This window comes from Apteryx rowi, unplaced genomic scaffold (genome assembly GCF_003343035.1).
Source record: "Apteryx rowi isolate R43461 unplaced genomic scaffold, aptRow1 scaffold_214, whole genome shotgun sequence".
NCBI classification, from domain to species: Eukaryota; Metazoa; Chordata; class Aves; order Apterygiformes; family Apterygidae; genus Apteryx; species Apteryx rowi.
Window position 1 is genome coordinate 836316 of NW_020448464.1, and position 12331 is coordinate 848646.

General features: G+C 34.9%; 1 protein-coding gene across 6 annotated transcripts in view; it reads left to right on the top strand.

Moving 5' to 3' along the window:
• VPS13A (vacuolar protein sorting 13 homolog A) overlaps nt 1-12068 on the top strand; it is a 117596-nt gene extending 105528 nt beyond the window's left edge. For 3 of the 6 annotated variants that reach the window (XR_003253282.1, XR_003253283.1, XR_003253286.1), the window contains 5 exons: nt 1598-1683; nt 2368-2491; nt 4069-4143; nt 4966-5192; nt 6927-12068. Coding sequence is in view for 2 of the 6 variants with exons in the window: in XM_026064343.1 (XP_025920128.1) it covers nt 1598-1683; nt 2368-2491; nt 4069-4143; nt 6927-6977 (336 nt within the window). In the remaining 4 variants the exon portion in view is untranslated. Of the gene's footprint in view, nt 1-1597; nt 1684-2367; nt 2492-4068; nt 4144-4965; nt 5193-6926 lie in introns of those variants that run through there. The other 3 variants (XM_026064343.1, XM_026064344.1, XR_003253284.1) reach the window with 2 other exon arrangements.
• The last annotated feature ends 263 nt before the right edge of the window (nt 12069-12331 follow it).

The window sequence follows — 12331 nt, forward strand, 5'->3', positions numbered from 1 at the left end:
CCCTCTTCTCTGACCCTCCAATATGTCATGTTTTGCAACATCGTAGGTGCTGGTTTGAGAGAGAGTTTTTTTTCAGTTATTTAAGGAGGTCCAAGCTCCTACTTCATACGAGAGGCAGGGAGAGATTCAAATCAGAAGCATGGCAACTCCTAAACAGAACCCAAATAAAGAGTTTCCAAAAATGTCTTTAGAAGAGAGAAAAAAAAATTCCAGTTTGTCAAGCCCTTACTTTCTTATTTATTTCTTATACCATTTTTCTTGCTGAATTCTTTCTCCCCTTTACCAGGGCTAAATTCAAGTAGTGACTTATGGAGGTAGACACATGACCAGTAGTTGTGATTTTGCAGGCCAGCTGGGTTAGCGAGAGAGAAGTCTAAATCTAAACTTTCTGACATGCTATTTATGTTCTTTCTGGAAAGTTCTCTTTTGGAAATCTGTTATCAAATGCTTGTTTATTTTGGTCACTAAATAATCAGCATCTTTGAAGGAAGGCATCTTKGTAAAAAATTTGTTAGGTCATGTGGAGTTCTCTGTTGGTTTGCTTTCAGAYTTTCCAGTTTTAGTGTAGGCCTAATTAAATGTCCTTAACATTAGTCTTTTATCTCTATTAGAAAATTGAAATCATTACAGTGCTGATGAATACTGATTAAATGGTTTTATTATTTTAACTTCATGAGAACTAACCTACATGTTTTTATAAAACATTGGGCTATGGTATCTGTAATGATGTGTTTGTAGTTAACTGTTTATTGAATCATACTAGTTCATACTGATCTATTTTTACTTCCAATTTGCAACAGATCGGGAACATGCAAGCAGACATGTTGCTCTCCCCAACTGGGATGCAGTAATCTTAATTTGGTCTCTCGTTGCTTGGAAAGTCACGAATCCTAACATTGCCAAGTCGTGTTAAACTTGCAGAGCTTCAGTATTTAAAATTGAATAATCTGCTGTCATCCATATTTTAAGTTCAATTTCCTAGTAAAGAAGATTCTGCTACAATATTCACAGAAAATGTAGGAATGAATTAAGCAAGTTGAAGAGAACCCAAAAAAATACAGAAACATGCTAAGCATTGTCTTAAGTGTGTTTATTCAATCTCGCTGTGTGCATGATCTTGTGTTTTTGTATGGAGTTAAGTACAGACCCAATCCCAGGGTTAATGAGTAATGTTTTAGAGGTGACTCCACATAAAGATTAGGAAATGAGTCCTCCCTAGATATATTTTGAATGCACTTATTTCTTATGCTGATTCTAAACTGCATGGATCAGCACAAGTTTGGAAAGCCCTAAAAATACATAGAAAACTGAGTCCTGAAATCTTTTTGGAAATTACATTGTTCCTTGTCAGATTTGGTTAGAATTTATGTTATTCGTGTAGCTGCATTAACAGAGACCAAGTAATTCTACATAATCAAGAACATAAGATGTCCCAGATCAGTCACATTCTGACTTTATGAAAGTAGCCTTTTAAAAGTATGTGGTAATATGCTTTGTTATAATTTATACTTACTAGGATAAATATATTTTGAGCACAAAATGAATACATGACTTTATAGTAGCATATTCAAAGCTATAAAATTTTTATCTCTTCTAGAAAATTGAAAATGGAAGATTTGCAAAATTCAGATACATTGCACATGCCATGGTCAACAGTACAGATTTGTTAATGGTAACAAAAAGGTAAACAGTTTTGTCTCTGAATAATAAGTAGCTGAAACTGTATCATCAAAATATGCATGCCTTAATTCTTGATCAGTAACTGTTGTTTTCATGTGTCTGCTGTTATGTACATAGATAGAAAAATGTGAAAAGCATGCTTAGTGTGCTAATTGTCTTGTTTAGAGCAGCATTGCTGAGCACAAGAGTACCTTATTTTGGGTGTCATAGTAGTTTCTCTACTTAAGGAGAGAAGAAGGATGTGGGTTTTGTGATTTACGTAGCCAAGACAGATTTGTTATAAATCTGGTCAGGCTGAAGCTGGTGGAACTGTGGGATTCATCTGTAAATTAGCATACTGAAGGAAAAAAGGATAATATAGGAGTGGAAAGTCAGTAACGTCTAGCAGTGGAGTACCAGGCTTCTTTCTTAGATGAAAAGTCCATAAAACTTTTCCTAGAAATAAAGCTAGAAGTAGTGTTACGTTTTTGCTATAAAATACAGTAATTTAAATAAGTTAGGTGAACCTTCAGAATTCGTTCTTTCAAAAGGTATGCTGTATGATTGTTATATGTAATTAGATGAGAACTATTTTGAAACAATGAATGACACCACTGTATCTAGGGTTTAACATATAACCTGAAACCTTTTAAGTATTTTATTTTAACATTAATTCTTAAATTATTAATTTTATTCTGTTCTCTCTAGTGGCGTGTTATTTGTGACAAAAGGCACATTTGGACAGCTGACATGTGAATGGCAGTACACTTATGATGAATTTACCAAAGAGCCATTCATTGTTGATGGCAGAAGATTACGCATTGAAGCCAAGGTATGTTAACCTAACCTAACCTAATGTTTTGTTTCCTTTTTGTGTTACTGTTTGTAATCTTGAGCTCTGAATTCCTGACATCTCTTCTAGCTGAGATTCACTTGGGAAAGGGAACTGAAATTTAGCATTAGAAAACTACTGATATAACTTGCCTCTGATCATTTTGAGCAGAATGGTAACTTGCTTTTTCCAGCCAATTTCTTTTTTCTGGATGCACCGCTTTGTGGTGTATTCATAATTTGGAAAATAGTGATGCAGCAAAATTCTCTCTTTTTCTCAGAAGGTCACAGAATATCCATCATGCASTCTGCCTAAAATTGAAAGTCTGCATGTGAAAATATGCAAAATTATTGTTGTCCCAAAGATTCAAGTATATTATACCAATCTCTTTGCCTACACTATGCTTCAAGGAATTTTTTTTCCACCTGCTGTGATCAGGTTCTTCAAAAGTATAATGGGGTATTTATATCATTATAAAAATCATAATGAGATACACTTATTCATCTCAGCTCAAGCTACAGAATGTTGCTTTTGGTTGCAATTTTTCATTAAAAAACAAAACCAAAAATCTTTTCTTCCCTGGTATTTTTGCAAAGAGAAAGGAGCAAGCCAAGCACTGATAACAGAGCCTGCTTATAAAGGCAAGGTACCTGAAGAACTAATTCTAAATTCTTTTCAAGATGGTGACTGAATTGCCTTTGAATCAATAAATTTACCTGCCAGTGTTGTTCTCTTCTCTTCTCTTCTCTTCTCTTCTCTTCTCTTCTCTTCTCTTCTCTTCTCTTCTCTTCTCTTCTCTTCTCTTCTCTTCTCTTTTCTTTTTAATAAGCTTCATATGTATTACACATGGATGTCAGGACAGTCTTGACATTGTATCTGCGAAGAACAGAGTCATTCAGTTCTTCACTCAGTTTTTTTATTTCTATTGCAGAGAGCAGGAAAAGCAGAGTAATATTGGCTTGGAATCCCCCAAGCTGGTTATCTGACTGCATGTGAACTTTCACAAGAGGAAGTCCTACCATAATTCTTAAGTTTCTGCCGTTTCAGGGAATGCTGAATAACATTTTTCTGTTAACCTCTATAGAGCAGTCATTTGAGAGTTCACATGTCTGCAGTATGCTCTTTATTTAATAAAATCGGAGGTTGAAAACCTTATTTGGCAAAGCAGTGCCTATGTTTTTGTTGTTTTCACTCCCTAAGGCCACTGTTTGCAAGTCAGTATTAGTGGAATGTCCACACAGGCAATGAATTGACAGAGAATGAAAAATTACTAATTTAGAGGGTACTGGATTTTGTGATCCCACATATTCCACTGTCTGCCTTCCATTCCTGCTTATTTTTATAGTCCAGTCTTCAGGGACTCCATGGCAAAGGGTAATGCAGGAATGTTCCACTCCACTGTGCCTTCAGGCAAGGAGCAAAGCTTCTCAGGGTGCATGCATGCCATGTGAATGTACGTAGATTAGTGTAATGGGTACATATTGCTCTCTGAACCATAACTGCCTTAATGGTAAATAACCTCTTACTCATCAAGTTTGAGAAACTAAATACACTTCTGATTTTTTTTAATTTTTTAGGAACGAGTTAAGTCTGTGTTCCATGCCAAAGAATTTGGAAAAATTATTAATTTTAAAACTCCAGAGGATGCTAAGGTAAACTCAAAATATTATTGAAATTATACTGTGTTTAATTTGCTTTAGAGGTAAGTGAAATAGAAATGTTCTTAGCCTCATGAGTATTGACAAGAAAATGTTTTGTGGTTTATACTGTTTCCCATTGGAGGTGAGCTGTCTTAATGACTTTGGGTTTTAGAATCTGCAGCTTTTCAGACCAGCTAGCTGGTATTTACAGTGTGAAATACAAGCTGTTTTCCCACTTTCAAGTAGGTGCTTATAAGAATTTTTGTTGTTTATATAATGCACATTATCACCCAGTCTCTGTCAAAAATGTTAGTTAATAAACCTGCCTATTTCTGCCAGCCATAATGGCTGCTAATTTAGTAGATACGGATATGAAGTTTCTGTGAATGGAAATTTCAATGATCTGTTCACTACTCAGTTTCAGAAACAGTTGGTCCCAACACCAAACTTCTCCATACTTAAATTTATGGAATGATAACTCTCTGTCAGACAGCTGATTTAACAGTACTGCTAAGAAGAAGCTAATCAATCAGGAATGTGAAATAAATAGTATATTTTAATAGAACGATATTTATAAATTACCTCCATAACTAGGGTTCATTCTTTTGTTCCTCAAAATACAGTTTTGATTGAAGAATTATATCACACATTTTGATGTGTGATACAAATCAACATCTCTACATTTTGACATTGTTACATTGCTGTAGTTTTCACTACAGCAGAGAGTGGAGGTGGCTTAAATATGGTACCAGAACTATGATGGAGCGGAGTTGTTTAGACTCAGTCTTTCTCACCTAACGCATTGTTTTCACAAACAATAAATTAATCTTTCAGGCTTTTATATATTCACACCAGTGGGATATGGTACCCTGGGATCAAGCTTTGAGACAGTCTGCAAAAGCTGCATCTGCTCGGAAGTTTAAGTTGCTTTTGTCGTCATAAGGATAGTTTCTGACTAGAGCTGAGTGGTACCTTTTGATTCTTACTCCAAGAAGCATTGCAAATACCGTCAAGATATTTGAGGCCCCATGCTGAATTTTACTTCTCTGTACTCTTTAGAGGTATGGAGCTCCTGGTGTTTTTTTCTCTCCTGAGGTCCAGGAGACTGTGTGGAAAGTGAATCCCATATTCACTTGCAGCTAAATGAGAAAGAAGACCAAAAAACAAATCAGTACATCATCTTATGAACATCTGGTCTTAAGAGCAAGGTGGAAAGCAGTCTCCCTTCAGTACCACTTATTTTGATACTCTTGAGTCCTAATGTGATGTTATCTCTTTTGCAGTGATTTTTTTTTTGGTTCTGGGAAAGACGGGAATATCTCCAAGAGGGATGCAAGGAAAAGAAAACTGGAAAGGCTATATGTACCTTTCACAAAAATGTTTGTTGTGGTTATTTTCCTGGAAAAGCCTCTGCACTTTAGAAAACCAAATGTAGCGGGAATGAGAATAGGAGGAGGAAAGCTCACTCTCAGACATGCTATGGATTGTGGCTTTGTCTTAGTGAAGGAATACTTTCCAAATTTATTCAAAAATGGCCATTGTGGCCTGTAGGGGCTGTCCTACTGAATGCAAGTAAGCTGCAGTTGACTGGGGTTTTCACTGAATGGTACCTGCTATACATCTTATTACATCTGTATGCTGAATATGGGATGTATGCTAATTTTTCTATGCAAAATGCTGTCACAGTGAAGCACATCTGGCTAGTCTTTCCAAAGTGCGGGTAGCAAGGCACCTTTAAGGACAAAGTTACCAGGCAATTTTGGCTTTTTTGAGAGTTGTTTCTGGACCTTTAACTGATGGCTCACACCTACAAATGTTACACATGTGTTTGTGCACAGAGAGGGACACTGAGGCAAGTTTTTTAGGAAGAGTGAAAATGAAATGTGCACCCTTTAGTGTTACGGGTATGAAGGCACTTCAGGGAGACTCCTGTGAACACTCCTCTTCACTTTGTGAACACTTTTCCCCTTGCTTATCCAGTGGACACTACAAGGTATTTCTGCATCTATGAGAAGTGCCATATTCTAGGCTGAATATAGTGATTTATTGAAGAGTCATGTCTTCTTTCAAGTCTTCAGCATCTTGCTAAGCAGGCTCTCATTCCTTTGGGGTGTACTTCTGATGGGAGGAGGGGATCCTACAAATATAGGACCCCACTTTCTCTTTAACACAGGATCTGGTTTGTGATAATCCACTCATCTTTCTTGAAAGCTTTATATATATGTATCCCATGTCACTGTCCCCTTTATTTTTTCTAATCTCTCAGGAACTAATTCCCCTTTCAGTATGTTCCATACACACATGAATTTGAAATTCATGAAAAGAAACTGAATAGAATTGACATTAATTTATTTCTGAATAACTGTATTGTCACATTGTCACAACCTATTCTTGCCCATTGTCTTTGGTTATCCTTGTTTCTAGGCTCTCATCTGTGACTTGCCTTGAGTCCTAGACCAATGCACAGCATTAATAACAATTGTGTGCAATGTCCTTAATTTTTATAAAATACCATTCATTGAACTGCAGACCAGCAGACTGAACTATTGACCCCGTCAACTTAATTAGCTGTGGTCCTCAGTGTCACCATGTCAGGCAATGATACTTAAATGTTTCCATCTTCATGCACAAAAATCAGGAATTAATAATCTACAGGAGGATTGCTAGCATTGTGCTAAAACTCAGCTAGGAAAAGAGTGAAGTGGTGAAGTGTCTGGCCATCTCAGTCAAATTTTCAGTTGCTCTGTATGGTTTTTACTAAGGAAACATTTTTATTTTTTCCTTTTGCCTCACAGTGGATCCTTTCTAAACTGGAAGAAGTGAGAGAGAATCAGCCAAAACTGTAATCACTGAAGAAGCAACAACACGAAGAACATTGAATAAACAAGTTACCTTTTAATTCCTCTTTAACATGCAGAACTATCTGAATTATCAGCAACAAAACAAAAAAAAGGAGGAAAGGAGGATTTATGAAACTATTTGTTACTGTTGCATCAATCTACTGATATATCACTTTCAAATCATCGTCACAAAAATAGTTGCTGTTAAGTTAAAAAAAAAAMCCAAAAAACTAGTGATCAAAAAAAATACTGCCAACTTTTGGCATGTTGGATTTTTTTACTTACAAATTCCAGATTTCATTTTTTGAAAATGCAGTATATAAAATGAATATGTTTTACCTCCAATTCTTTACATTTGATACTGAAATTGAGCTCTGGAGTAATTCTTATGATATTATACAGAGCAGATGTTTGATTTAAATCCAGAAAGAATTTGAAAATCAGTATTTAGTTTCTGTCTTCAGTTTTCATATATTTTGAGGCATTGTGCTGTGCTGAAATTCAGATTTCGTCATCTGGGGAAATGTGAACTTAATCAGCACTAGTCTTGCAACTCCAGTTCTAAGAAGGATACTGCTGATCAGAAAAGTCTAATTTAAGTGTATAAATGACAAGGGGGGCTGCTTGATTAACAAATATCTTTTTGTAAATGAATACAATGTGTTATGATGATGAATTTACAACACAATATCATTTTTAGTGTAAACTTTTTTATATTCTACTCAAGGAAATATTCAAAGAAGTTCTGTCAGTTTACAAAAGCATATAATATGGGAAATTAATACATCTCTACACCAGGAATGTGAATGAAACCCTATTACTCTAAATAAAAGTTATCAACAGACTTGCAACTCACTGAGGAAGTCTTGGGGTTTAAGGACACTGTTGTATACCAAAAAATATCCCTTGGATTGCACAGGATTGTGTGCTAAGCAAACTAAAATGACTAATAGAATCAAATTTATATAAATAATAAATACAATATTTCACAGTTGTTTTTATCAACTTTAATTACCCAATGAAACTTTTTAAGTTTCATATCCATAAAGCAGAACTTCAACAGAGAGAGCCTGAAGCTGTGGGATACTTCTTGTTTCTTATATTCAGTAATTATAGTATTGGTGAATTGATATAGAAAATAAAGGAAACAGTAGAGTGTTACATGAAGTTTTGAATAAATTCCCATATCAAAGTCTTCAAAATATCTGGTGCATGTAGTAAGTATCTGCTGCCAACATATTCTTTCCAAACCATTGTTTGGAATGTTTATAGCTATGGCTTTTAATTCTTCCGAAATTGCTCGTGGTGCTTGAGAGGCAAGCTGTTGCATTATTATAAAATCTAAAATGACTGACATGCTAACTTGCAACTGTAGTTCTTTAATTTACTTGTCTTGTCTTTACTGTTGAGTAACCATTTAGTTGGTTAAAAAATACATATAATATTGTAATTTTCCCATAAACTTTATTCTTTGTTATTTTGATGTAAATTGAATCAAAAGATAAGTGAGTTCCAAACTATGGCAATGACTGTGTTCCTCCACTGGTTTGTACAAGAAACATGTACCAAGAGTATAACTCAGGTTATAATCATGCCAAAATAATAGAATACTTTGCCTTAGATGAGTAGTGTCCTTAGCTGCACTGAGTACCACTCTACATCTGTAATTTGTTTTTAAGCTATCATTTTACATCTTGGGCATGATAGTTGCATCTACAGCCTCATCATGATCCCGATTCCTGAATACTCTGTTAGTTGTCTCCTCTTCTGTCCCCAGTATTTACTGTACAGCTGCTGCAACTTCCACTTCTACTTGCTCTTGCAAGTATTTTGTACATTCCCATTTGTGCAACTTTTCAATTCACCCTATTTTAGATATTTCTCTTCACAGACCCTCTGTTTTGATGAGTTTATCATCTCCAATTCTTGTCTTTCCTGTACTTTGCCAACAAACTCCTGATTCTCAAATCTTGTCAAGTGCTCTTCAGTAATGATTGACCAATGTAACCATTAATGATGAAGGAGTTGTTTTAAATGGCAGTGCATGGCTGTGGTTAAGCTCCTGCTTTGAAAAAAATTAACAATTCCCTCAGCTTTGCTATTTTGCTATAAACTATTTTGATGTATGCTAACTGAAAGCTTTAACATGAGAACTAAAAGCATATGAAAGTGTCCTGGTTCCATCAGGATCCAGAATGTCAAAAAATTAGCGTAGGCCTTACCCACCACCCGCCTTGTTGCAGCTTGTAATCACAACATGATTTTCTAGAGATCCTTTTTCTACTGAGTAAATTGTATCTTTTTCCTGTTTTTCACCCCTTTTTCTCTCTCCATACAGTCCTGAGTGAATTTTGTTATTCTCAGTAGACAGCCTCTGTTCTTCCTATTTTTTTATTCATTAGATATTGCGTTTACTGCCTTTAACATAAATTGTATACAAAAACACAGGCTTTCCCTGGCAATATTGAACTTGGCTGGTTATAAATCAGCTTGGGGATAGGAGAAAGGTATTCTGTCATGCCACTGTGTAGTTTACTGGATTGCTGCAGATGATTGAGATATCTACTCTGCTCTGCCTCATTCCATATTTCAATATATACATTTTTCAACAAGAAAGTAGAATTTTATATATAATATTAATTTTTATTAATAATTTATATGCAATTAAATGGGGGAATCTTAATAAACATTAAAATGCAGGCATTTAGGTCTGTACACTGTAGTGTTTAAAAGTATACCATGGCCTTTACTGAAGAATATTTTCTAGATTACTGTTACCTAGATTTACTTATTTTGAGAAAAGTCATTTGGCTTCTCTGTAGTAGCTGTGATTTTCTTACTGGTTAGAATTAGCTCTATGAAAGCAAAGAAAAAAACAAATATAAAATAAAAGATGGTGTCCAATAGTTCCGCTGGGTCCAGATGACTAGCTTATGAAAAGTGCTGTAAAATATGCCAGACACATTACTAAAACATTTATAAGTGAAGCTATTTGCATCTCTTTTCACTCAGCTGCATGGCCATTTGCATGGCTTTTCATTTTTTCCCAGGCCTTTTCCCCACCTTCAATAAAGTGAAATTGAATTTTATTTTATTGGACATAATTATAACTTGATTCTTTACATATTGCATTAATTGAATGTTTTATTTAATACTRCTGTTAATCAGTGTTACTATTACTCAGAATTTTCAGGTAGAAAATGACAACTTAGGCCAAATCCTGTCTCTGAAAACACAAGGTACAGCCTCTGCTGTAGCAAGTTTAGTGAGAGCAGAATTCAAACTTTAGTCTTTACTTTTGGTTTATTATGAGGACAAGCTAACTTGTCCTTATAATAATTGGACTTAAAAATTCAGGATAGCATATAATCTTGTTTTAATGTAACTTTTTTTCTCTTGATGCAGTGAAAATCATAGATGATGTCACCAGATCACCAGATTCTTTTGAAATCCTTTTTTCCTAATAGCTAATGCCATATTTACAGAACTTTTTGTTATCCTTAGTACTTCACAAAATATACTCACTTCTCAAAAAATCTGTAAGGTCTTTTGTTCAAGTTATTTTTAACCATGTATCTGCAAATAACAAATTAAATGCCACACACTAGTCAATACAAGATGAGTATTACTACATATTGGTAGTTAAAATTTAATACTTACAGCACAGTTCTTGAATTTGACCTACAATCTACAAATTGCTTAATAATTCTAAAATGTAAAATGGTTTCAATAAATAAGCCACATATTTTCACAGGATTGCTAAATCTTGTGGCTTGTTTGTAAATATCTCCATCCAATGCCATAAGATCTTAACCCCGGTATAACTTGAGTTTTATATATTTCCTGGCACTGTATTGGCTTCAAAAATCAGTAGAATATTCCACAAAACAATTCAGAAGTTGTTTTTTTTTAATTCCTTCATGATCCTCCCCCATTTGAATTCCAGAAAAAACTACTTAGAAACTGAACTACTTGAAATCACATAAGTGTTGTACAAGGCAAGAGGCTGCAGTGTTTCTTCAGCACATTGCACAGTTCTACAGGAATTTTTTCCAGCATTAGGTGAAATTCTGCCAGGTGATCTCTTCTCCATGTGAACTGATGAACCCTTAGTGCAGATACAGCAAGAAGTAAAGAATCATCCAATACCAATAAAATGTTTCTTTCCCTGGAGCCAAGGCTATATGTAGCTGAAGTCCCTAACAGTCCATTGCAGATTGTTTTTTTGTTTTTTTTGTTTTTTTTTCCTTTTTCCTATGTTCAATTTATCTGCATATTGTTAGAGGTTTTTCTCTTTGCGGAAAACTATGGGAATCGGTCATAACAGGGAGTCCCTGCACAAAACTTTAATGGAAGGTGGAACTGGTTGAGTTGAAACTGATAAAAGATTGTATTGCAGAAATTAATAATCTTCTGATCATTATGTCAGCTTGTGCTTTTTAATATTCAGAGAAGTAATGCACATTTCCTGCTGTTCAGTAAATTGGGTACTTGTGGGCTCTAAGATTATGCTGTCTCCTGATTGATAACTGCAGCTTCTATTAAGGAGGGGTTTGGGGTTCTGTGTTTTGTTTAAATGTGTTACTATGAACTGACCGGGTGAAGGAGCTGTCTTTCCCACTGCTGTGTGCAGGCTATGGAAATCTGATTCAGCACTGTGGAAAGTACGTCCTTGTCTCGTCTTTCTCTTTTCTACCCCCCCACCCCCAAAGGAATCAAGACCATGCATTTCAGAAAGAGTCATGAAATGTGGGGAACTGTAGGTGAAAAATACTGCTAATAATAGGAATTGTGTGTTTGAGAATGTCTTAAATATGGTGCAAAAGCTGTTTCTGATTTTATCAATATTTAGTTTTTCATGTGTAAGACAATGTTTGTCTCATTAAGCAGATTAAAATTTTACAAAGAATATTTATGCTTTCATACAGAAAACACATTTGCATTAATTATCTTCGCTTGAAAAGCTAATTGTCATGTTTCGATTATGTCATTCTTGAATGCCATATTCTTTTCTGTCCAAAATTGAACATACTAGTCAGTAACTGACACCTTTTTCCTGCTTAAAACTCTATTAAACACTCAAGATTTGACTATTAATATTCTTACTGGTGGGTTAATTTGGAATTTGTTGGTCAGGATAAGCAAGTACACATATACATCACCTAAGAGCTTGAACTTTGCTATTTGGCCTAGAAATGCAACCATGATCTTCATCACAGTTTTTGCTTTTGTGGCTGTAAGAGGAATCTAAATATCTAAAATTCTACTTATAGCAGACAGGATTTTTTTGAAGAGGTTTTGAAGGTTGTTTTTAGGGCAAATCTGGAACAAGAATTTTAAATATTCTTATAATACTTTTG